Below are 25,300 nucleotides of genomic sequence, written 5' to 3'. Positions count from 1 at the left end.
TGCACTATGTCTTGTTAATATTATATTAATGCAGTAAGAACATAATCTGTGATATGGAATTCGAGGATTGGTGGTAAAAACATAATAGGAAATTTCCATAATGGTAACCCGGACTGTGTTAAATCGTATGAACAGTTCTCAAGCACTTTCGGTTTTGACTACAAGCCATCACTCAAGATCTCCAAACCAGAAGTAATGGATTACATCGATTTTCGTCCTCCGGATCACAGATGAGTAGTAATTATAGATCATTTTATAATTCTGTTTTTACTTATCATTTAATTTCATTTTCTTTAGTTAAAATTTTTGCTTTTATTTTGGCTTAAAAACCTTGCACAATGTCTGATGTTCATGCCGTCCAAATTCCGGTTTATAACCGATCAGACCCATCTTTATGGTTTATTATGTGTGAAAGTACCTTTGCTCTTGCCACCCCCAAACCTATCACAGAATCCATTACTAAATATAATTATGTAGTTGCTCATCTTCCTCCAGATACTGCATCAATAGTACGGGATTTACTTATGAAACCAGACCCTATTGATCCATATGCAAAGCTTAAAACTGAGTTAATAAATCGTTCGGGAGAATCTTCTCAGCAAGAAATTCGCCAATTATTATGTGGAGAGGAATTAGGCTCTCGAAAACCTTCCGATTTGCTTAAAAATATGAAACGTCGAGCAGAATCTTTAAATGTTCCTGATAACTTAATGTTAGAATTATTCCTTTAACGTTTGCCTTCAACTGTTCAGTCTATTTTGGCAGCGGTGTCCAATTTAACTGTAGATAAAGCTGCAGAAATTGCCGACAGAATTTTAGAAGTAAATCCAATCCCAGGGACATGTGCCGTTTCTCGCACAGTCGATCAGTCTCTTGAGGATAAATTATTTAAACAAATAGAAAAATTAAACAAACGTATTGATCGCATTTCTCTTTCTCGTGGTCGCTCGCCAAATCGCGGAGATCGCAATAAGGAAAGAAGCAATTCCAAAAGGAGAGATTATTCTGTTTGCTGGTATCATAGACGTTTTGGGAAAAAGTGTAGAGATGACAAATGTACAAAACCTTGTTCATGGCAGGGAAACGAAACCAGCAAAGAATAGAGGCGACTTATTCTTTGCCTCAAGTTTCACGTTGCCTGTTCGTTCGTGACCGTAGAACAAACATTTCATTCTTGGTCGATACCGGCTCTGACGTGTCCTTACTTCCAGCAAATAATTCTCAAAAACGGAATTCGTCCCAACAAACACTTTTTGCTGCTACTTCTTCTACTATTCATGTTTATGGTCAAAAAACACTTTCTTTGGATTTCAAATTAAGACGACAGTTTACATGGACTTTTCTTATAGCAAATGTTAGTACACCCATTCTTGGAGCAGATTTTCTCCATTTCTTTGAATTGGTGCCTGATCTCAGAAACAAATGTCTCAAAGATTTAAAAACGCATTTTAAAACCGTCGGTTGCGTGAAAAATGCAAGCATTTATTCAGTAAAAACTGTATTTAGTGATACACCATATCACAAAATTTTAAAAGAATTTCCTTCAGTTACTAGATTACCAGATCCTAACCAACCTGTTAAACATAACACCGTTCATTATATCATAACTAAAGGTCCACCTGTGGTTGCAAAACCTCGTTGGTTAGCTCCAGATCGCTTAAAAATAGCAAAACAAGAATTTCAAACTATGATGCAATTGGGGCATTTGAGACCTTCGAGCAGCAATTATGCATCCCCACTTCACATGGTTCCAAAAAAGGGAAGTCTGGAATGGAGACCTGCAGGAGATTATCGAGCATTGAACGCTCAAACAATAAAAGACAAATACCCTATTCCATGTTTAGCCGATTTTACTGCTGCATTGCACGGTACTAAAATTTTTAGTCATGTCGACCTGATTAAGGCATACCATCAAATACCAATTAACCCAGCCGACATCCACAAAACCGCCATATGCACACCATTCGGTTTATTCGAAAGTATCCGTATGCAATTCGGCTTATGCAATGCATCCGCGACTTTTCAACGTTTTATAGATGAAGTCACGCGGGATTTCGAAGGCGTTTACGCTTTTGTCGATGACTTGCTCATAGCCTCTAAAGATTCTGAGGAACATTGCAGGCATTTGAAAGCTTTATTTTCCAAACTTCAGGAATATGGACTTTGCATAAATGTTTCAAAATGCACCTTTGGTCAAACATCTATTGATTTCTTAGGTTTTCACCTTAGTGAAAACGGAATTGAACCTCTTCCTGACAAAGTCAAATGTATTTTAGATTTTCCTCAACCTACCACTCTCACTCAGCTTCGCCGATTTTTAGGCATGTTTAACTTTTATAGATGTTTCATACCTAAAGCAGCACATATTCTTTCTCCTTTAATAAAATTGTTAGAAGGCTATATTAATAAAAAGAAATCTCGTTCTCGTGTTCAGGATTCATCCCCACAATTAAATTGGAACGAGAATGCTGAACAAGCCTTTATTGCTGCCAAAAATGCCATTGCTCAGGCTACCCTTTTGAGACACCCTATTCCCGGAGCCCAGCTAAGCATCGGTAGATGCCTCAGACGTCGCAATCGGCGGCACACTTATGCAGTTGTCTCAACAAACATGGGAACTTATAGCATTTTTCTCTATGAAACTCAGTAAAAGTCAACAGAAATGGTCCGCGTACGATAGGGAATTATTTTCTATTTATTCTGCAATTAAGAAATTCCGACACATGTTAGAGGGCAGAAATTTTATAATTTATACGGATCAAAAACCGTTAATATACGCTTTTAAACAGAACCCTCATAAATGTTCACCTCGACAATTGCGCCATTTAGATTTTATTTCTCAGTACTCTACTGATATTAGGCATGTGCAAGGTTCAAAAAACGTCGTTGCTGACGCTCTTTCAAGAATCGAAATTGATTCCATAACAAAATCTCCATTTTTGGATTTTAAAAAATTTTCGGAAGCTCAACGGCATGATCCGGAGGTACAAGACCTTCTCAAAAACAACACATCATCTTTGAAACTGGAATTTAAACCGTGCCAATATTCCGATGGTAATATTCTTTGTGACATATCAACAGACATTCCTCGTCCATTTGTTCCGAATTCCTTTCGCAGACTCATCTTTAATCATCTGCATAATCTGTCACATCCAGGAATTGCAGCTACTACGAAGCTTATTTGTTCTCGTTATGTATGGCCCGATATGAAACGTCATATCCAAAATTGGGTGAAATCCTGTGAATCTTGCCAAAAATCGAAAATTACTAGGCATACTAAAGCACCACTGGGCACATTCTCTCTTCCTGATGCACGTTTTTCAGAAATCCATATGGATATCGTCGGACCGTTACCTCCATCAGAAGGCAACGTGTACCTTTTGACTCTAATAGATAGATTCTCCAGATGGCCTGAAGCCATTCCCATCCCGGATATGAAAACGGAAACCATTTGCAGAGCCATCTTCAACTGTTGGATATCTCGTTTTGGCTGCCCATCGATCATAACAACAGACCAAGGTTCTCAAATGAGATCCGCACTTTTTGCAGAATTCACGCGCATTTTGGGTACGAACAGAATCACAACAACAGCCTATCATCCAATGTCAAACGGCATTGTTGAACGATTTCATCGACATTTAAAATCTTCTCTCAAGGCTCACGAGACCAATAACTGGACTGAAACACTACCAGTTGTTATGCTTGGTATTCGGACAGCCGTAAAAGAAGATCTACAGTCATCTTGTGCTGAACTGGTGTACGGCACAACTCTCAAGCTGCCTAGTGATATGATAACGTCATCTAAGATATCTCCGTATGACACACAATTTATCACGAATCTTAGGCATAGAATGCAACAGTTGAATCCAATAGCAACATCTGCACATTGCCAAGAAAAATGTTACGTAAGTGCTACCTTAAAGTCGTGTACGCATGTATACTTACGTGTCAATCGAGTAAAGCCACCTCTGTGCCAACCATACACAGGTCCGCATAAAGTCCTTTCTAGAACGGACAAAACTTTCACAATAGATGTTAACGGTCTGAAATCTACTGTGTCTATAGACCGTGTGAAACCAGCCTATTTGCTTTCGGACTCTAATTTGCCTGAACTGAAAACAAATAAAGACTTAAAGACAGTTCAGCAGAATAAATCTGCAAACGAACTCTCTAAGACACAAACTGTCACCAGATCGGGAAGACATGTTCACTTCCCTAAGAAACTTGCTTCTTACATAACAATAATTTTGAATAAGGTGTGCATTGTTATTTTGTGGTTTGCACGGTAAAATAGCTGAATGTGATAAGATTAATTTGAAGTTTCTGTACGATTTGGAACGAAAGGGAAAAAAGCATTAATTGATTGGTGTGTAAATGAAGGTTTACTTAGTAGTTAAGTGGCCTGTTTGTACAAAGGAAATGTGTATGGTCGAACATCGGATGATACCAGCACTATGGAAGATATTTCTATGAATTTATGTGGTGACGCCAGTATACAGATTCTAGTTCAGATAATTTTAGGAAGTTTTTGGATGCTGTTAACGAATTTTGTTTAACTGAAGACACGTTAAATTTGTAAATAAGGTAAGCGGATATTTTCTTTGTGTGGTGCTATGATGAATTTCATTTTTTATGTTGTTTCATTGTTTGATTTAAAATGTAGTTTATTAAGATTATATATTTTTTATTGGCTGCTCCTTTGACTTTTTAAGTGAATAAAGATGGATGTATACATGGACAAAGTCAAGAGAAAGCGCAGTGCCTAGTTTGTGCAACTCTGATTTTTTTAAGTGAAAATATGTTGATGTGTACATGGATACCGAGTTTGTGCAATTTTTGTTATTTTCGATTTGTGTATCAAAGATTTTTGGCACCGCTACACAAAGCCAAAATAACAAGTCAAAGAATTGCACAAACTCAGTGTCAATGTACCGCCAATTATCACCAAGGGGCACCTGTAAATGTATTTTTACCAAGATATATAACATATTAATGTTATCATATTTTTTTTTCCATTTCAATATCTTCATCAATCTCTAACAACTGAGAAAGTTATTTTGTAAAAATTATTAAATAAGTATAAAATGGAATGCAGAGAGTAAAGCAATCAAAAAAACACAGCAAAGCATTTGCCTAAAAGTATTACAGCTAAGCATTTACCTAAAAGTATCATCATCAGGGGTAGCAGTATAGTCATGAAGTTTATTTGGTCCTCGAGCTTCATCATATGGGTAGTTAGCAACCAGTGCCCCACCATGTAAATTTGCAGATAACACAAAAGGATTGTTTAATATCCACTGAATAACTGCTTTTGTCTCAGGTTGTAACTATATTAAAAAGAAATACTTAAATCATATTTTAAGTTATTACAAAAATTCATTATGATTATTATACATATAGAATAATTTTTGTCTGAAGGCTTGACAAAAATTTAGAAATTAAAAAGAATTAATAACTTATTTTATATAACATTACTGCAAAATTTGGGCAAATAATAAATGCAAAATAATGTACTGCTTTAGATATGCAATAGTCAGTGAAATAATATAGTCTTATATATTATTGCAATCAGGCTGGCTTGCTTTGTGGAATTTTGTTTTTCTTGTAGAAATTTGCTGGCTGTCATTTTTAACAATGACTCAACATGGTCTTTTTTCTTAACAACTTGAGCTTGATGACATACTCAGAGTCATGTGAGTCAATATGAGATGCGCTGTTTCTTTTTGCTTTTTACTATGCCATTTGGCAAAATCTCACAATCATTCTACTATTTGGGTGTGGATGGACATTTCGGGTTCTACAAAATTATAATTGTGGTTCACTGAACTGTGCAGAAAACCAGCCTTTTAATAGCCTTTTCAGAAATTTAATTAGATGTTACTTTCTTCCTTAATATCTTCAATAATTTCTCTATTAAAATAGTGACCCTTTCCTTAGATACCACAGTAAAAAAAAAGTTTCTTTCATCTCTCAGCATATACCTCTAAAAACTTGTAGTTTACATAGTTATATAACCAATATTATCTTTTTTTAGATAAGAGATTTTAGTCAACTTCTATAACTTGTCACCACCTATTTCCTCTCTTCTCCATTTCTACACCATATATATCTTGCATAATAACGTTTTTCAATCAATGAGGAGTTTCATCAGACATTTCCAGTTCTTCTGCACAAAATTTAATTGATGTTAATTTTGTGTATCAACAATAAATATAGCTAACACAAAGGCAATTTACCTGTCTTCAAACTGATTCTCCATTTGAGCACATATATGCGAGTTGCACTGTACTTAATTACATTTCCAGGAGACCTGTTTACTAGTATGCGGTTATGATTAAAGTTACACTATTTAGACTTATGTAGAGCCCATTCTGGTAGACCTATTTTTTTTAAACTTGGTATATACATGGACTATGGGGAAAAGAAATCTGCAATAGAAATTAATACTTCAAATTTCGCCCAACAGGCTGCACTGTTTATGCAATGCAGAAAGAACATTCTGGAACGTTTTCAAAAAATAGTTATCAGTGCCATAAAATCCTTCTTCACCTTGCTGTAAGGAAGAAAAATCGAGCTTTTCTCATCATGTTATTTTATTAGAATGGCAATAATTTTTTAGCAGCACTGCAAGAATATCAATGCTTGATAGGCTTACAAAAAGGGCTTATGTCAAAGCAAAATTTGAAAACAATGGTTACTAAATTTGAAGAGAATGAAGTGTTGTATAGCTGTGACAAAAAGAAAAGAAATAGATTTCATATGAAACTGTGGAAGAAATTACTCTTGCCATGGTCAAAAGAATGTTGAGTTCCCAGTATTCTTAGACAAGTTCTCAAATGCTGTCATGTGATTTCTTCTTTGGCCAGAATACTTACTAGGCTTTTAGCATAACCATTCCAGCATAACCATTGACCTTGGAATATTTTGTGGTGGGACAAGTCACATTTTACCTTAGATGGCATAGTTAATACTCATAACTGGCACATATGGAATAGTGCAAGTTCTAATGTTGCTCACAACTAGTCTTTGCATTCCGATTACATTACTGTATGGTGTGGTTTTACTACCGATTCCATTTTTGACACTTTTTTCTTTGAAGAGAACACTCCTAAAGGCCCTCAAAGGTGTTTTATCACTGTTGCTTGTTACTGCAAACTTCTTCAGCAAAAGGCATTCCTGCCTTACAAGAGGGAGAATATTTAGAGACTACTGTTTCCATACAAGATGGTGCATTTCCTCACACTGCAGACTAGTGAATGCACTGCTTCATGCCCACTTTGGACATGATTGGATAATTTTAAAAAGATTTCTGATCACATCTCACTCTTGTTCTCCAAATTTGAATCCCAGTGACTTCTGGGTGTCGGGATTTTTATGTCTATGGGTTAAATACACAAACTATAACTGAAATGAAAGCATGCATAAAATATCATTTTGCTGAAAATGATCTAGAAACCTTCATGGTACCCTTGAACATGCCTTGAATGTGAAGCTGATACAAATGAAATGCACATGAACAAACACTGTGAATAAATAAAATTTTGTGTTTCTAATTTGTGATTTTTCTTCATGCAGCCCCTTTTCACCTGGTGGTCAGTATTTGAACTATTATTTTTTATTACAGTTTTCTTTTCTGCATACTGAATGTACCAAGTTTAAACAAAATAGGTCTACCAGAATGGACTCTACATAGGTCTAAATGGGGTAACTTTAACCACCCTGAAATTTCACTTGCATGCAAATTTTTATGTATGTGAATGCCCAGCAAAATGCCATAAAAAGTGCCCCATGATGTCAGAGATAGCAAAGCCACATCCAAATGTCACCCATGTGAGAAAAAAAAGGTTCATATACAGTTGGACAAAAAGTATTTCTGATACAACAATTGTTATGCACTGTTATCAGTTTCAAAAATGATTTACATAGTTGGACAAGATGCCACTCTGCTACAACAATTGTGCTACACTATTATCAGTTCCAAATCTACATTACTTGACAACTATTAAGCAATGCTTACCTTATGATCTACAACATCAGCAGAAAAGAAATGGTTGGTTCTCTGCTTTTGCTTTTCTGCTTTGTAGGCAACAGCATTTAAGTCTGGAAAATCCCTGTTTAAATCTACTCCATTTGCATTTTCTCGTCCGGAGAGCCAGTCTTTTCCACCTGACTAAATAACATAATTGAAATTTATTAATTTGCATTGCATTCACAGAAAACTTTAATTTATATTAGAAAATAAGATCTATTGATTAATACAAACTGACTTTTTTTTTTTTTTTTTTTTTTTTTTTAATCTGACTTTTTTAAACCAGCTTTTTTTTTTTTTTTTTTAAACCAGCTAGTTTCAGAAAAGGGGGGTTTAAGAAAGAATGAAAGAAATTCTACCATAACTAATTTCTTTTTACCTTAATCAGGACAATGTCCGTAAAATTATAAAAATATCAGTTGATTAATATCTTAAATTAGATAAACTTTATGTTCACTTAAAAATATTTCAGTTTTCAGAACAAGCCGCGCTGATGGTATAGTAGTTAGGGGAGCCGACTGCGATACCAAAAGGCCCAGGTTCGAATCCCGGAGAAGGCATGGTTGTAATAGTCCATCCCTTCATAGAAGGTGGCTCACCTAGTAGATGCCTCCACAATTAAGTGACTACCACTTCTGGCCTTAGTAGTGACCAAGGCAAAATTGGCTGAAGGCCAGCCATTGGTTGAAAAAAAAAAAGTGTTTACAACAAATATATTTTATGAATCTAAAAATATTTGGGTTCTCTTACTTTTTTTTTTTCCCCCACACTAAAAATTTAACATTAACTTTCTGCATCTTCATAGTTTTAACCAGAAAAAAATTATTATTCTTAAAAAAAGTTATTAAATAAAGGAGTTTCTTTACAAAATATTTCCAGGCATTCTTTTTCAATTGATTTTGAAAGGATGCATAATACATACATTTTATTTTATGATTATAACTTTCAACATTACAATATGCATATGATCATATAACATGCCTGGATATATTAAATCAATCTAGACAACTGTTACATGGCTGAAAAAATACAAAGTCTCTTACTTTAATTGTATAAATAACTCATAATTGTACAATAATTTAAAGTGCTTAAATCTTAAATAAAGACTTGAAGTTATTATGTTTTAAATAGTAAAAAGCTGTAATGCTCATGTACACCAAGAAATCTGTAAACTAGGAAATTTCGTATTTTTCTGTTAAAGCCATATCACTTGGCATGCCATATTTTTTTTCAGCAGACAGTGTCACAAGATTTGTTTACTTATAACTTATGATGTCAGTTATTATTCATTTACTTACAGAGGAGTTACTTCCAGAGTTAATATAACTGTGTTCTACTAACCAATCTTACTTCAAATAAACCTCAACGAATGGGTTCACTAGATTAATTACATAAGAGAGGTATGTGCCAGTTGTTTGTTACTTTGTACTATTGTTAAAATTGATAGGTGCAGCAGAATTATTAGCAAATGATGAAAATGTATTCCCCCCCCCCAAAAAAAAGAAAAAATAACATAGGCCACTTTCTTCACCCAAAATAAGTTTTTGGAGGATTTTAATAATTATTAGGGATTATTTCCTGTTGTTGTTCCTGATAATTTGTTTCATGTACTATTGAACCAAAGTGCCACAAGAAATAAGCCAAAATGTAGCAATGTGATCTGAAAATGCAAGCTATATCTTAACAAAAAAGCCCCAAAAGTTCTTTAAAAGTTCAGTGAATAAACAAAAAGAATACATGGAAATCTCCACTTATGAAAACTGCAAAAAAAAAAAAAAAATAAAGAATAAAACTTCTGTGACAATTACTGTTTGAAATTTATACAAAAGTTAATAAAAATTACTTCAGTTGCAATATCCCATCCATCTGGATTCATTGATGGCAATATATGAATACGAGTAATGTTAATCAATTTTTGAATATCTGGATTTCCAGAAAGGTACTCATCACACAAGTAACCAGCAAGTGCAGCTAAAAGTACTCGTCCAAGAACTTCATTTCCATGCATATTACCAATGTACTTGAATTCTGGTTTTACTGAAAGAGTAAGAAATATATACATTAAATCAGTGAACAAAATATTTAGTATCTAATATCTTATATATACATATTTATAAGACTTAGAATATACAGTCAAAAGTCTTTAATCCGGACTCATCGGGACTTCGGTGATTCCAGATTATCGGTTTTTCCGGATTATGGATCATCAGTTTAAATCTGGTAAGATGGCATGCAGAAATTATAAAATTAAAAGTATGAAACCGTAATTTATAAAATAAACAGCAATTATGATCTAAAGGGTATCAAAATTTACAAAAAAAAAAAAAAAAGCTTTATATTTATTCGTTTACTTTATTAAATATTTCTTTCAATGCACGCATGTGTAAAGCATACATTACACATAGTCGAAATTAGAAAATTGCAACTAGAAAACTGTTTGATGTGTATTTGTGATGTTTATAATGACAAGGAATTCGATTTAAATCATATCAGAGACGGAGTGCATTGAGATGAAATACTACATTTAGTAAGGAATTATAAGCCGAATAAAATAAAAACGTCTGCCCTGAAGATAAGGATAGTGCTGACAAATCAACTTCCAGTTCGTAAAGGTATTATGCGCATGCGTTAACGCAATATGTGTTGACGCATGCACAGAAAGTTTGTAGCTTTGAGGTCCGGATTATGGACGCCCGGATTAAAGACCTTTTTTAATGTTTAATAAAGTAAACAAATAAATATAAAATTTTTTTTTGTAAATTTTGATACTCTTTAGATTATAATTGCTCTTTATTTCATAAATTATGGTTTCATATTTTTGATTTTATAATTTCTGCATGCCATCTTACCAGATTTAAACTGATGATCTATAATCCCGAAAAACAGATAATCCGGAATCGTCGAAGTCCTGACGAATCCAGATTGAAGACTTTTGACTGTATACACAAAACACACTTTTCTTCCAGCAAATAGTCTTGATGTTTGCTTTAAATAATTCAGATTATTATTTAGTTTAAAAATGCATGAAAATAATAAAATTTAATATTTTTGAGCTCATTAAAACTTATATTATCTTTACTGCAACAGAAATTTTTAAATTAGTCACCACAATTAACAACAAATTACAGAATCTATCCTGTAAACTGCATTAATCCTAAATTTGAGATAAGATGCTTTCAATAACAATACTATGAAAGTAATCAGTGTATACATTTAGAAACTAGATAGTTATCTGCATATCCCAAAGAGAAAATTTTAAACTCTCGAAATACAGATTTGTTTTGATGCTGGTAACAATAAAATTGAATATTCAAGTGTACAACTTGTTTTATTTGCTTGTTTATCACCCGAATATTTAAGGACTGGTTAAATTTTAGAAATTATATACAACACTTAAACTGGCCAAAATCATTCATAATTAACCTTTCAGCATGCGCGTATGTGCAAAATTTATGACATATTCAGTTTTAAATGCACATTTTTCACATATCGAAGCCGAGTTGTCTGAAGTTCATTTATATTTCTTCTTTCTACCCTTCCCCACATCATGGATTGTGCCAACAGGAAGTTTTTTTTTTTTTTTTTTTACTGGGCTTTTGTGCTACATGCCAGCTTTTTCATAAAATTTACAACATGCACGTGGTCCTGTTTTAAAATTCGGGAAACATTCTTTTCTCACATATTTTGTAATTTTGTGTTATTAATTGCCATGTATTATTTTAAATTGAATACATTTGGCTCTGTAAATTTTATATCGGTTTTCATGGCAAAAAAAATATGTGCAACCAGCTGATTTTGCTCGGATTCTTCAAGAATTATTTGTTGAAGAAAAAGAAGATGAAGAAACTTTTGGTTGGGAGAACAATAGCGATTTCCATTCCTTGTTTTCTTTTATTTCTATTTTTTAGAAATAAATAAAAACATTAAAGTTAGTTTAAAGTGAATTTCTGTAACCACTAAGAAGTAAATTTCCTTGCAGAAGTAAGTAATGCTAAACTTACTTTTTTTTTTTTTTTCGCTACCAAGGTGTTTTCCTTTTTTACTGTCTACACTTTTCTTTGATGAATATTAAAATTAGCTTCGATTTTAAAATATAATTATTAAATAATAACTTTAAAATTTTCTATAATGAAATACGAGGGCTATCCAGAAAGTAGATTACGTTTTGGAATAAAAAAATAAACAAAGTATAGGAAACAAATTTTATTATATACAGATGAAAGCCACACTCAAATACTACTTTTCTACATAGTCACCATACAAATTAAGGCATTTATCGTAGCGATGTACGAGCTTGGAAATTCCTTCGTCGAAAAATTCGGCCGCCTGCGCCTTCAACCACTTCGTTACCTCTTCTTGCCTTCCATCTTGCACAAAACTTGTGGTAACCAAGCTTTTCGCTGATGATTTCGTGCAACAAACTTCGCGAAATTTGTGGAAAACTCAAAGAAAGTTCCGTTATTGTGAAATTTCGATTTTCACGGACTTTAGCATCGACTTTTTCGAGAAGTTTGGCGGTCACTATGCTGGGTCTCCCACTTTGATCTTCGTCGTGAACATTGGTTCGGCCATTTTGAAATCTTATGACCCACTGACGCACTCCACCTTCAGTGATAATGTTGTCCCCATACACTTCACGAAGCTGCCGATAGATTTCTATCGGTTTACAGTTTTTTGCAGTCAGAAACCTTATTACTGAGCGCACCTCGCAGGATTTTCAATTAACGCAGACATTTCAAACCGTCACAGTATCTGAACGGAGCACAGCACGAACCTCTCACTAGCACGGCTAGATGCAGACTGAGCTGCGCAACGCTCTGACCCCAAGATGGCCGCGCTAGCCCCGCCCCTAGCGGACACAGACGGAAACGTAATCTACTTCCTGGATGGCCCTCGTACATCATTGCATTTCCATGTCACTAACATAAGAACTTAAAAATAATTATGTTTGAATGTGATATCATTTGTATTTTGCAATAATAAGATTAATATTTTATTTCTTAACAAATTTAGGTTAATCTTTGGATTATGGTAACTTACCTATTTTTTGGGGACCAACCCTGCTACAGCAACCTGCTAGTTTTTTTGTTTTTTTTTTTTGGGGGGGGGGGAATGCCATTTTGTTTTCACGAAGTAAAGGCATTTTTTTTTTTTTTTTTTTTTTTTACTCAACATTTTTTCCAACAATCTGCTACTCGAATTACGCTTATGCTAGAACTTTTATGAAACAAAAGTGCTTAATCATGATGAAGATTAGGTGCGAAATTGGGAGAAAGTGCAGAATCGCCCACTGCTTCGCGTGTTTTTTTAAGAATTGCACATACGCGGTATCCATGTACACATCGACCTATTTTCACTTAAAAAAACATCCCAGAATTGCACAAAAATGGCATTGCGCACACTCTTGACTTTATCCATGTACACATAGACCTATTTTCACTTAAGTGCTTATTAGCTAAAATCACGATTGAAATTTTCCAGAAAATGTCAAATGACATGTCTCATTTCTCTGAGACAAAATAATCTGTGTTTCAAACTGTGCACTTCTCAGATTAAAATTGCTAAAGTACTACCTAGTAACCTTTATCGCCTTAAATAAAAAATTCAAATGTCACCAACCTACCTGTTACCATATTCCAAATGACCTTCAAAATGTCACCAACCTACCTGTTACCATATTCCAAAGATTAGTCCAAATTTATTATCAATACAGTCAAAAGTCGTTAATTCGGACACCCATAATCCGGAATGATCTATAATCTGGACCTCAAAGCTAAAAACTTTCTGCGCATGTGCTGCGTTGGCACATGCGCACAGGCGTTTTACGCGTGCGCGTAAGACCTTTACTACTGCGCATATGCGTGTGCACAAGTGCAGAATACGTTTTCGCCTGCGCGTTTAATGTATAACGGACGGTGTAAGCTAAAATTATCTAATTATCTATTTCAGTTAATGTTAATGATTGCGTTGTTACTTAATCTTCGAATTGGATCCCGCTTATTATTTTTTGCAGACTGTAAGAGCAATTTTATAAAAGTAAACTTGAACTTTCTATTATGTCAAATAGAATTTCCGATGCTGGAACTTCCAAAGGATCTACAAAACGAAAGTATGTTTCGATGTTCAACAAACAAAAAGTGGAATTGCTGCAAAAAATTGATAAAGACATGAAGAATGTGACAGAGAGGTTAGTGAAAATGAAAAAATTTCGATTGACAAGTTAGTCGGTATTCTTGGCACAACAATTAACAGGACTTGAACAGCGGGACTTTGTAACTGAACAAGAAATTATGTCTGTTTATAGAATTAAAGAGAAAGTATTATCACATAAAATGAAGCAACTTAAACAACTTACATTAAAAGAAATGTTTAATAAAGTAAACAAATAAATATGAAGCTTTTTTTTTATTTTTTTGTAAATTTTGATACCCTTTAGATCATAATTGTTCTTTATTTCATAAATTACGGTTTCATATTTTTAATTTTAGAATTTCTGCATGCCATCTTACGAGATTTAAACTGATGATCTATAATCCGGAAAAATCGATAATCCGGAATCGCCGAAGTCCCGACGAGTCCGGATTAACGACTTTTGACTGTAGTCACGCATTTCTGTCGTTTTTCATGCCAAAAACAGTAAAATAATAGATGTCATAAAAAATACGATGTGTGCATGCTCATGTAAAATTGCCAAGCGCGTGTGCTGGAAGGTTAAGGATACTTTTCTGTTATGCACTTGCCACGCATTTGAGCAGTTTTTTTAATTGTAAGCAATTTCCAGTTTTAAGAATACAGTCAAAAGTCCTTAATCCCGACCTCAAAGCTAAAAACTTCCTGTGCATGCATGTAATACCTTTATGCATGCGCATATGCGTGTACGCATGCGCATAATACGTTTAATGAATAACGGGATGGTATAAGCTAAGCTAAAATTATCTAATTATCGATTTCAGTTAATGTTGCAGATTGCGTTGTTCCTTAATCTTTTAATTGGATCCGGCTTATTATTTTTTGCAGACTGTTAGAGCAATTTTATAAGTAAGCTTGAACTTTCAATTATGTCAAAAAGAATTTCCGATTCTGGAGCTACCAAAGGATCTACAAAGCGAAAGCATGTTTCGATGTCCATCAAACAAAAAGTGGAATTGTTGCAAAAAATGGATAAAGGCATATCCTTTGATTCTCTAATCATTCCAAAATATGTTTATCAATTTCACGCCGCTCTGCAGGGAGGGGGACGCTATGAACTGGAAGTTGATCTGTCAGCACTATCCTTATCTTAGGGCAGACGTTTTTATTTTATTCGGCTTATAATTCCTTACTAAATGTAGTATTTCATCTCGATGTACTTCGTCTTTGATATGATTTAAATCAAATTCCTCGTCATTATAAATATCACGAATACAAATCAAACAGTTTTCTGGTTGCAATTTTCTAATTTCGACTATGCATAATGTATGCTTTACACATGCGTGCATTGGTGGTGGTGTGGTGTATTTAATTATGGCAAAGCACACTAGGGCTATTTGCCTAAAGGGAGGGATGCCTTCATGGAGGACTTTCTAAGGGAAACTGGCTCGTATACACGTTACACATGGGGAAAACCACGAAAACACCATGCAGCCAGCCCGTTCGCGGGATTCGAACCTCGGACCGAACTACCAGTGTTCAGCGACTTTACCGCTCGGCCGCTGGTTGGCCATGCGTGCATTGAAAGAAATGTTTAATAAAGTAAACAAATGAATATTAAGCTTTTTATTGTAAATTTTGATACCCTTTAGATCATAATTCCTCTATTTCATAAATTACAGTTTTATATTTTTAATTTTATAATTTCTGCATGCCATCTTACCAGATTTAAACTGATGATCTATAATCCGGAATCGCCGAAGTCCCGACGAGTCCGGATTAAAGACTTTTGACTGTAGTTTATAAATGGTACACACAGTAATTTTCTGTAATGCACATTGGCACAGAGAGTACTTTTCTGTAATGAATGTGCATAATGCACACATACATGCCAAAGTGCATGGCAGGTTCAAAACAGAATACTGAATTAGCCCCTTAAGTGCCGCAGGTGTATATATATGCCTTGCTCAGGCGATGCATTAACTGCCTTGGGTGTATATTTACGCCCTTCCAAAATACTATCATTTGCTTTGCACTGTTACCTGTAAAATTATTCGCAAAGCTTCGGAATGCAACACCACAATGACCTTAACAAAGTATGTGAAGGAGGATACTATTTCAGAGAAGTGTGGGGAGAAATTGGAGAGAGGGATGTGTCTAAAGTGGTGAAAGTAATGACTGCACAGTTGTTGGAGTAAAACTGGTATTGTTTGAGTAAAACATATTTTTTTATTCTGTGTCCTCCATTTTCATTTACTTTTTGTAGTAGGTTCCAGGAATAAAGATATAACGGATGTTTCATATCCATTTATCTTTTTTGAATTATTTTTTTATGAACTGCTCGTGCTTCATATTGTTACTGAAACTAACCGTTTTGTAGACGAGTATATGAATCAACACCTTGCAAACGAAAAATCAAGAACAAAATCGTGGCATTCAACCAGTTCAGAAAAAAGGTATATTTTTTTAGGCATACTGATTTCACAAGGTATAACACTGAAACCTGATATTACACTTTACTGATCTAAAAATGAATTGATCGAAACTCCATTTTAGGGACCTTTTTTATTATAAAAACATCCTTTTTATTATACTTACATCTTTTATTATACTTTTACTCAAAACATTAAATTTTGTGCATTCATCTTTTTCTTTTATTTTGTGAAAGTAAACAGTTTTTAGAAAGTAAAACTTGCACTTATTTCCCCCCTAAAACATCACATAACTACGGATGCCTGTGGCACTGAGAAATTAATCTTGTACGTTTTTCGCAACAACTAAGGGGTTAAAATGCAGATCATGAATTTTAGCAAAATTTCTGCTTTAGATTAATCCCTTTTGTTGGTGCATATTATGCTGTCTCTTAATATTAATTTTGAATTTATGCAGTTGATTTTATACTTATATGGCTTATACTACGCATTTATTTGTCCACAACTTGTAAGGTATTGTATTCAAATTTAAATGCACCTTGTAGCTTCCCCCCCCCCATTCTGCACAAGTATGGTGGCTAATAGGGATGCCATTGAATAATAAGAACTTGTCTTTTTAAGTTCTTGTATTACATATTAAGCACTTGCATTGTGAAAATAAGCGCTTTTATTTCCATTATTTTAACAATTATGCACACATACTAATAAATTAAAGATAAATTTACAGCTAAATACAGAAAGAAGCTATCAATATCCACAGCTGCAGCCTGGTTGATTTATGTTAATTATTAGAATGAAAAAATAAATAAATAAAAGAACAACAAATAACAATGATGTTTGCGTTTACCAGACATAAAATTTTTGAAAAACGTTCATTAAAGCAAAATGAATTCATATTAAATGCATATGTTAAGTTTAGAATCTCTCCAGTCCGTTTTGAACAACTGATGAAGAATAGGCTAACAGTTTTAGTTCAAATGTACATAAAATGAAAAAAAAAAAAAAAACTATGAGTAACTATAGCAAAAATTGCTATAGGTGATTCCTGATTACTAATATAAGCACTGATTATAAGTCAATGTAATGTAAAACATGTGCTCCATATGGTGTCTAAAAGATCAAAACAACTCACGTTCTTCATGTTTTCCAGGATGCTTTGTAATTTCTATCACGATAAGTGGCCATCCTTTTACACTCCGTTGATTTAATTCATAAACACGGGTAATATTTGGACATCGTTGATGAACTTTCAGCAAATAATTCTGTAATTCAGCATTATTGATATGAGCAAGCGGCTCTTTCCACAAAGGCTTTTGACAAGAAACAATTCCGGCTAAAGCACAAATTAACAATAGCATATTTGACATTTAGTAGGTGCAGTGATGTAAAGAGAAAGACTGGACGACAGAAAAATTCAATTTATCTATGAGTAGCCATTACGGATTTACTATGGTTGCCAACATTCGCCTTGCAGTTAAAAAGCAAATCGCGCCAATTGATCGCCAACTCTCATTCAAGCAAATAAAATTTTTATTATTTTTTTTTAATTTATAAGGTTAAGCATCTGAATCACGCGCATAATTTATATTGAATTATTTACATGTAGTGATTATTTTTATTCCGTTAAAATTAAAATTTGAAAATGAAATTTAAAACACTTAGGGAAGGGAGAACGTGCCAAATGTTGCAACTGTCTCTTTATCATCTAACAATACTGCCGTTTTATTGCCATAGAAACAGTGACGTATCTCGACGTAACAGAGCGCACAATACAACAAAAAAACATCTGTGGCGGAAGCGTGAAAGGCATCCGTGTTACGCGTAAGTGCCGTTTCACGAATGTCAGATGTCAAAAAAACCTTGCATCAGAAAATGGAAATTATTTCTGTTTGATTTAATTCTGTTAACAACAAAAATTATATATAAAAATTAATCCTTTTTAGATAGAATCTGTGGCTAAAGACACAGAATCCTATTATCTGCAGTACAATGCGCGATATCCCAACTCGTTGGACTTCGGAGATTCACGATATCGGAAATTTTCGGATTTTATATCATTAGTTTAAATGTTGTAGCATGACATGTAAATACGGCAGCACTGGGACTTCGCTTATTGTTTAGATCAGATAGGAAAAAATTGAAGGTAAGCTCTCAGTATTGATTTTAAAAGCCTCTGTTGTTTAATGCGTAGGATTATTAGTGGACGTGTGAGGATGTTGTAGAACAAATAAAACAAACAACAGATTTTACACACAACATATATTTTATTTTCTGTTTATTAAATTTATTCATTCAATATGACCCCATGTAAAACTGGTCGATGAGATGAGATATAAGATACATAATTTAAGCAGTAAAGGTGTCTGCAGTATTCATAATAAATCTTAAATCTATATATGTCAAGTGTACTTTAATAGTGACTTGGCAGCTACTTGACACCATATTGAAATTAAAATGATGTTTTATAAAATCAAATGCCTTTTCACTTCGTTTGACGCCTACCTTGAAATCTCTCATCATAATAATAGGGTATATCTGTAGGACTCTTGGTGCAATAAAATAAAATACAGGAATCACCAATCGAACACACTGGCCGTCTACGCACGACTGTCTATCAGACGACCTTGTACTTGCACGCTATTGCGCATGCGCAAGTAAAAAATAATTCAGCTATCTTTGACGCATTACTCAATTTTATTTATTCTTTGAATTTTTTTTTTTTTTGGTGTGTGTGTGTGTGTGTGTGTGTTTGTTAAATGTACGCTTTCATCTGTCTAATGAGGTGCTTAGATTGTTTGTAATATTTGTAGTTTCGAAGATATAGGCGTTCGCGCACACCTCAAATAGCGCCTTAAGTTTAGTTTTTCCATCAGACCATTATGGAGGAACGTAATCGTACTTTAAAAGCTAACCCTCTCACAACCACTCGAGGACATAAAGTGTAATCCTGCCGAACCTCAAAACAGCGTCAATCAATGTATTGTCATTGGCCATGTTGCCACTCACCAGCAAACAAAATGTCTAAAAGTGCCATGCAGGAATCTATAAGGGAGAAAAACTGCATTTGCGTCACACCTTCTGACTTTTGTTGAGTACAGTAAGACCCCGCTTAACGCGGGGGATACGTTCCATCAAAGTAGAGCGTAATGCGAAACAGCGCTAAACGAAGCTATCTTTACATGTAAATATTGGTGTTAGGGGAAGATGGCTAGGAAATTGGTTAGGTATTAAATTTACAAAGTATTTTTTTTAATAAAAATAAAACCAAACATTTATTTCTTAAAGCCCAAATTAATACCACATTATTATTTCTTGCAAAAATAATAACAAAACGAATATTCTTAAAAAAAACAAATAAAATTCTAAGTCAGTCATATTTAGTTAGCCTTCCGCGTTTTCAGTGTTCTGCCTTTTTGTGACAAAAGCATCTAATGTTGTTTGCCTTTTTTTTTTGCGTTGTTCTCTTAAAAGTTCTTCATAAACGGATAGAGCATCTCTAACACCAAGCCTTACTTTTGAGCTCCTGTCAAAATTCGCATCATTTTCAATGAATTGATCCATTATTTCAGTTATGGTAGACAAACTCCTTTTTACAAACGCCATCGAAAGTTCTTTCTGCTCTTCTTCTTAATCACTGCTGTCAACATTTTTGTTTTCTTCTCGTTCAGTTAATTCCTTGAGCTCATCATTAGAAAGACTAGCCGCTGCTTCTTGAATTATTTCTTCAACATCTCCCACATTTACCCCTTCAAAATATGTCTGTACAATACCGCACCAAATAAGAAATACAAGTACACTCTTTCGGATATGTATTTGAAACCTATCGCTGCATAATATTTCGTGGAATCCCCGTATGCTGCGAGCGATTTCGTGGAATCCCGGGGTTGAAATAAAAGAGCGCTAAACCGAAACAGCGCTAAACGAAACAGCGTTAAGCGGGGTCTTACTGTACTATGTTCCACACTCCTGTATTTTAAGGATAAAAGGGGAATTTTTAAATATATTTTTCTTTTTTACTGACAGCTGATGATCCTAAGGTCCGCATGTTAGATCATTCCGGGTACTGGATGTCCGGATCTCGGATTCCGTATTCTATTACCTATAAAACCAGGGCTGGCGCTAGATATTTGGCCACTCAGTGCAATTTCCGTGAGTCCTAAATTTTGCTGCCCTGTCTTCTCTAAATTCTAATAAATTTATCCAGTGGCGTAGCAAACATAATTGGCGCCCGGGGCAAAAAATCTTTTTGGCGCCCCCCACAAAAAACTTTCAGTAATATAATGTATAGAACATATTCGTAATATGAAAATAATGCAAATAATAATAAAATGCTGAATCTGCCATAAAATACTCAAAAATATATTAAGAATAGCCACTACCTAACTACACCAGCCTTGGATTCGGAAATGCATCTGTGTCGGCGGAAAAATCATACATACGACTATCTAGAATTAGTTAAAAACGTGTTATTTATTTTACATATTTATATAAGTGTTTTTAAAAAGTACAATTTTTAAACAATTAAAAGTTTAATATACATTATAGATAAATCGATATGTGGCAACTTGCCTACTGCAACTCAACTGGGCCAGTCTGGTAACCCATAGCAACCAAAAATAAAATGATATTTATTCTATTCAATTGTTATTATTATTTAACGATCTGTCTCAAATTATACTACCATAATTGGTAACCCGTATTTATTATGAATAGCAACCTTCAATGTTGCACGAATATGGTGTTTATACTCGTATGTCAAAATTCTGAGCAACAGTAAGTTATCCAGTGTGATGAGATGCAAGTAAGACCTGTGATTTCAAGCGTTGTGCCCCATTCGTGTGAGTCGACATATTTCTGTCATAATTTCAACGGATATATGTATCGTCTGCTGCATTTGAACCGCCAATTTTTCTGATTTCAAGTACCAAAAAACTGTGTCACTATATACATATTGATTATTTTTCTATACATATTATTATTGAGCATATTTGATTGATCTAAAGTGGTTGAAAACGATGCTGCTTCACAAATGGCGAGAGTGGTTGTTAAGCCACCTCCTTTTTGTCGCCGAGACCCATTGTTATGGTTCATTCAATTGGATGCGCAGTTTAAATTGAGTCACATTACTGCCGACGAAACTCAATTTTATACTGCCATCGCCACGTTAGAATCAGAGGTACTGCAATCAGCTCGCGAAATAATTTTGAATCCACCGGCGATGGACAAATACAAAACTTTAAAAAAAAATATTTGTGTTTATGAAGAATCCAAGGCAGTTAAAATCATGCAGCTGTTGCACGATTTAGAGTTGGGTGATATGAGGCCTTCTCAATTGCTGTCTAAAATGTCAGACTTAGCCGCCAGTAACCTAACGGATAGCATTCTTAAAACATTATGGATGAATAGACTCCCATCTAACATGCAAACGATTTTAGCGGCCAGTAGCGAGCCACTTAAAAATCTTCTCGAAATCACTGATAAAATTCACGAGCTAGCCATTCCAGCGCAAATACACGCAGCGCAGGCTCCTGGTCCAGGTATTGTGGCGTTACAGGCTCAAATTGATGATTTGTCCAAACAGGTTGCTCAGTTAGTAGCCATCCAAGCTGAACATTTTCAGCGCAACCGCTCATCATCACGTGGTCGAAATACACGTTATGAAACCACTGAGGAAACGTTATGAAAGCCCTCCTCCGGGTATTTGTTTTTACCACCGCAAATTTGGAAACAAGGCAAACAAATGCCGCCCACCGTGTCGTTATAACGACCAGGGAAACGAGAAGGACCGTTGCTCGAAGTCGTGAACGACAGCGGACGGAATTTTGCACGCCGTTTCGTCATCGAAAATAATTCGGGCTTAAGGTTTCTTGTAGACACCGGGGCTGATATTTCTGTCGTTCCACCACATTTTTACGAACAAAAGCAGGTGCTACTTTGGTAGACGGTTGCACGGATTTTTGGCGATTTACGTTGGCGCAATTGTTGGCGCGATTTTTACAAACGTCAGCCATCTTGAAAAACGCTGTTTTTACGCATAGTAAAGTATTCGAAACTTTAAAAAAAATAAATATCATTAAAAGTAATGGATTAATTTTTTGTTGAAAATGCCGTTTTTTAAGATGGCAGGCAAGTGTAAATAAATACATTTACTATGAGTATAAAATATTAAAGTAAGGTTATTATTACTTTCATATAGCAAAGAAGAGAATAAAAACACCGCTATAAAAACATTGGGTCAACGTTTAATTAGATTAATTGAATTACTGAAATTGAATATCGAATTTAAAACCATCATACCAACATTTAAAAGAATTAGAATATTATTAAATTCAAATACTTTAAAATACGTTATATAGAGTATTAATTAACATTAAAACATATGGTCAATAATTATCTCAGCAATTTCTGAAAATAGTGTATTAATTTTTTAACAAAAATTGAAGTATACAAATATAAAATAAAAGAAAAATATGTACTTACATTTTTTTGAGTATTTAACCTCTTGTTTATTCGTAAGTACCACAAAAAAAATCAGAATCATAATTTAGATAACATCTTTGAAGGAATTCGAAGATATGAATTAAATTTTAAAACGGCGCGGAAATGCACAAATTATCAATAACCAATCAGGGAGCTGATTACAGCTCGTTAATGCACAAATATTCTATAACCAATCAGAGAGCTTATTACATCACGGGTAGAATTAAAATTATTTAAAAATTCATACATAATAAAATCATTTTTTAAAAAATGCAAAATTAAATTGTATTTTAATATTTAACAGCCATAAATAATGTTTAAAAAATTAGATTAAATTTATACATATTAAAACGAATTACTTTTAAAGTAAGGTGACGTCATTGATTACATCATCCACAACATAAAATTTCATAAATTGTGATAAACATGAAAATTTTTATTTCAAATAAAAATGCAAAATTAAATTGATTTTTAATATTTAAAAGCCATAAATAATATTTTAAAGACGGAATTTATGCACAATAAAACGCATTATTTTTTAAATAAAATGACAGCAAAGTATCGGTTACCATAAATAACTTATCGTGCAATGGGTTTACCATAAGTTGTATTACTCGCCACAGGAAAATCGCCAAAAAATCGCCAAAATCCGTGCAACCGTCTACCAAAGTAGCACCCAAAAGCATCTTACCAAGTTACAATTCAAACTTTTGGTGAACGCCTGATATCTGTCGATTTAGGATTGCGCCGCAACTTCCAATGGCCATTCATTATTGCTATTGTTTCAAGTCCTATTATTGTAGCTGACTTTTTACAAAAATTTTCTTTGCTTGTCAATCTTAAGAATCACCGTTTGATAGATTCCACAACCAACTTAACTTATCCGGGAGTAATTCGCAACAGTCAAGATTTGAGCATTAAAGTGATTTCGGGTAACTCCCCATGGCATGAACTTCTCAGAGAATTCTCTACAATCACGCGCCCAGTTATGAGTATTTCCGAACCTAAGCACGATGTACTACATTATATTGAAACTAACGGACCTCCAATTGCCGCTAAAGCAAGACACTTACCTTCGGACAAGCTTAAAGCCGCCAAAGAGGAATTTCAATACATGATGGAACAGGGAATTTGCCATCCTTCAGAATGTTCATGGGCCAGTCCGCTCCATCTAGTTCGGAAATGAAATGGTAAGTGGCAATTATCGCCGGTTAAATGCGGCTACAATTCCTGATCGTTACCCAGTCCCGCACATTCAAGACTGTATGCAAATTTTAGAGGGAAAAACTATTTTTACAACCCTTGATCTTGAGCGGGCGTATCACCAAGTGCCCCTTAACACAGATGATATTCCAAAAACTGGGGTTATTACGCCTTTTGGACTATTTGAGTTTCGGATTATGTATGTAGTGCTGCTCAAACGATTATGTATGTAGTGCTGCTCAAACGATTATGTATGTAGTGCTGCTCAAACGTTCTAACGCTTCATGAATCAGGTGTTAATCGGCCTCGACTTTTGTGTATCTTATTTTAATGGCGTCTTAATCGCCTCCTCTTCAAAGCAAGAACACCTATCACATTTGAGAACAGTTTTTGAACGTTTTCAAAGGTACGGTGTCAGTCTTAATCCTTCCAAATGCGTTTTTGGCCAACCAAGTGTATCCTTTCTTGGTCATGAAATTTCCGCCGATGCCGTTCGACCCCTTCCTGAGTCACTGCTATCCACGATATGCCCGAACCATCTACAGTGAAGGACTTAAGAAGATTTCTTGCTATGCTTAATTTTATCGACGTTTCTTACCTCATGCAGCAACCATACAAGTATCTCTAAATTCTTTTTTGGTTGGAAGCAAGAAAAACGATAAACGTGTTATAACCTGGACCAGAGAATCTCGCGAAGCGTTCCAAAAATGCAAGAATGATTTAATTTCGGCAACAAATTTGTAGTATCCTTCCGTATTTAAGCCATTATCACTCTACGTTTATAAGGTATTTCTTCCGCTTTCCTAGCGTGCCTCCGTGGTGTAGTGGGTCTGCACGCTGGGCCGGTACTCCAGAGGTCCGCGGTTCGATTCCCGGCGAAGACGGTTGCTAATTTTTCAATCTCTCTTGCTTCTAAGTATCCTAATGTCTCTACAGTGGCGCCCGAACTAAAAGGGGTGTTGGATGAGGATTCTGCACACCCAGAATTTGGCAATTGGGTCCCCTAAAACCCCAGTCGCCCTTTAAA

General features: G+C 34.6%; 1 protein-coding gene across 1 annotated transcript in view; it reads right to left on the bottom strand.

The window, feature by feature from the left end:
- The window catches only part of LOC118184077 (carboxypeptidase E-like), a 47,201-nt gene extending 29,169 nt beyond the window's left edge, over positions 1 to 18,032 (bottom strand). The window contains exons 1-4 of the mRNA XM_035353720.2: positions 17,723 to 18,032; positions 9,873 to 10,066; positions 8,018 to 8,170; positions 5,161 to 5,327 (exon numbers count right to left, since the gene is read on the bottom strand). Coding sequence (XP_035209611.1) covers positions 5,161 to 5,327; positions 8,018 to 8,170; positions 9,873 to 10,066; positions 17,723 to 17,957 — 749 coding nt within the window. The 5' untranslated portion in view covers positions 17,958 to 18,032. The remainder of the gene's footprint in view (positions 1 to 5,160; positions 5,328 to 8,017; positions 8,171 to 9,872; positions 10,067 to 17,722) is intronic.
- Between the last annotated feature and the right edge of the window lie 7,268 nt (positions 18,033 to 25,300).

The sequence above is a fragment of the Stegodyphus dumicola genome, chromosome 6 (assembly GCF_044657685.1).
Source record: "Stegodyphus dumicola isolate Sdum_Otavi_A_Nest chromosome 6, ASM4465768v1".
In the NCBI taxonomy this organism is placed as follows: Eukaryota; Metazoa; Arthropoda; class Arachnida; order Araneae; family Eresidae; genus Stegodyphus; species Stegodyphus dumicola.
Note: the sequence above shows the minus strand (reverse complement) of the source record. Positions and strands in the feature narration are given on the sequence as shown.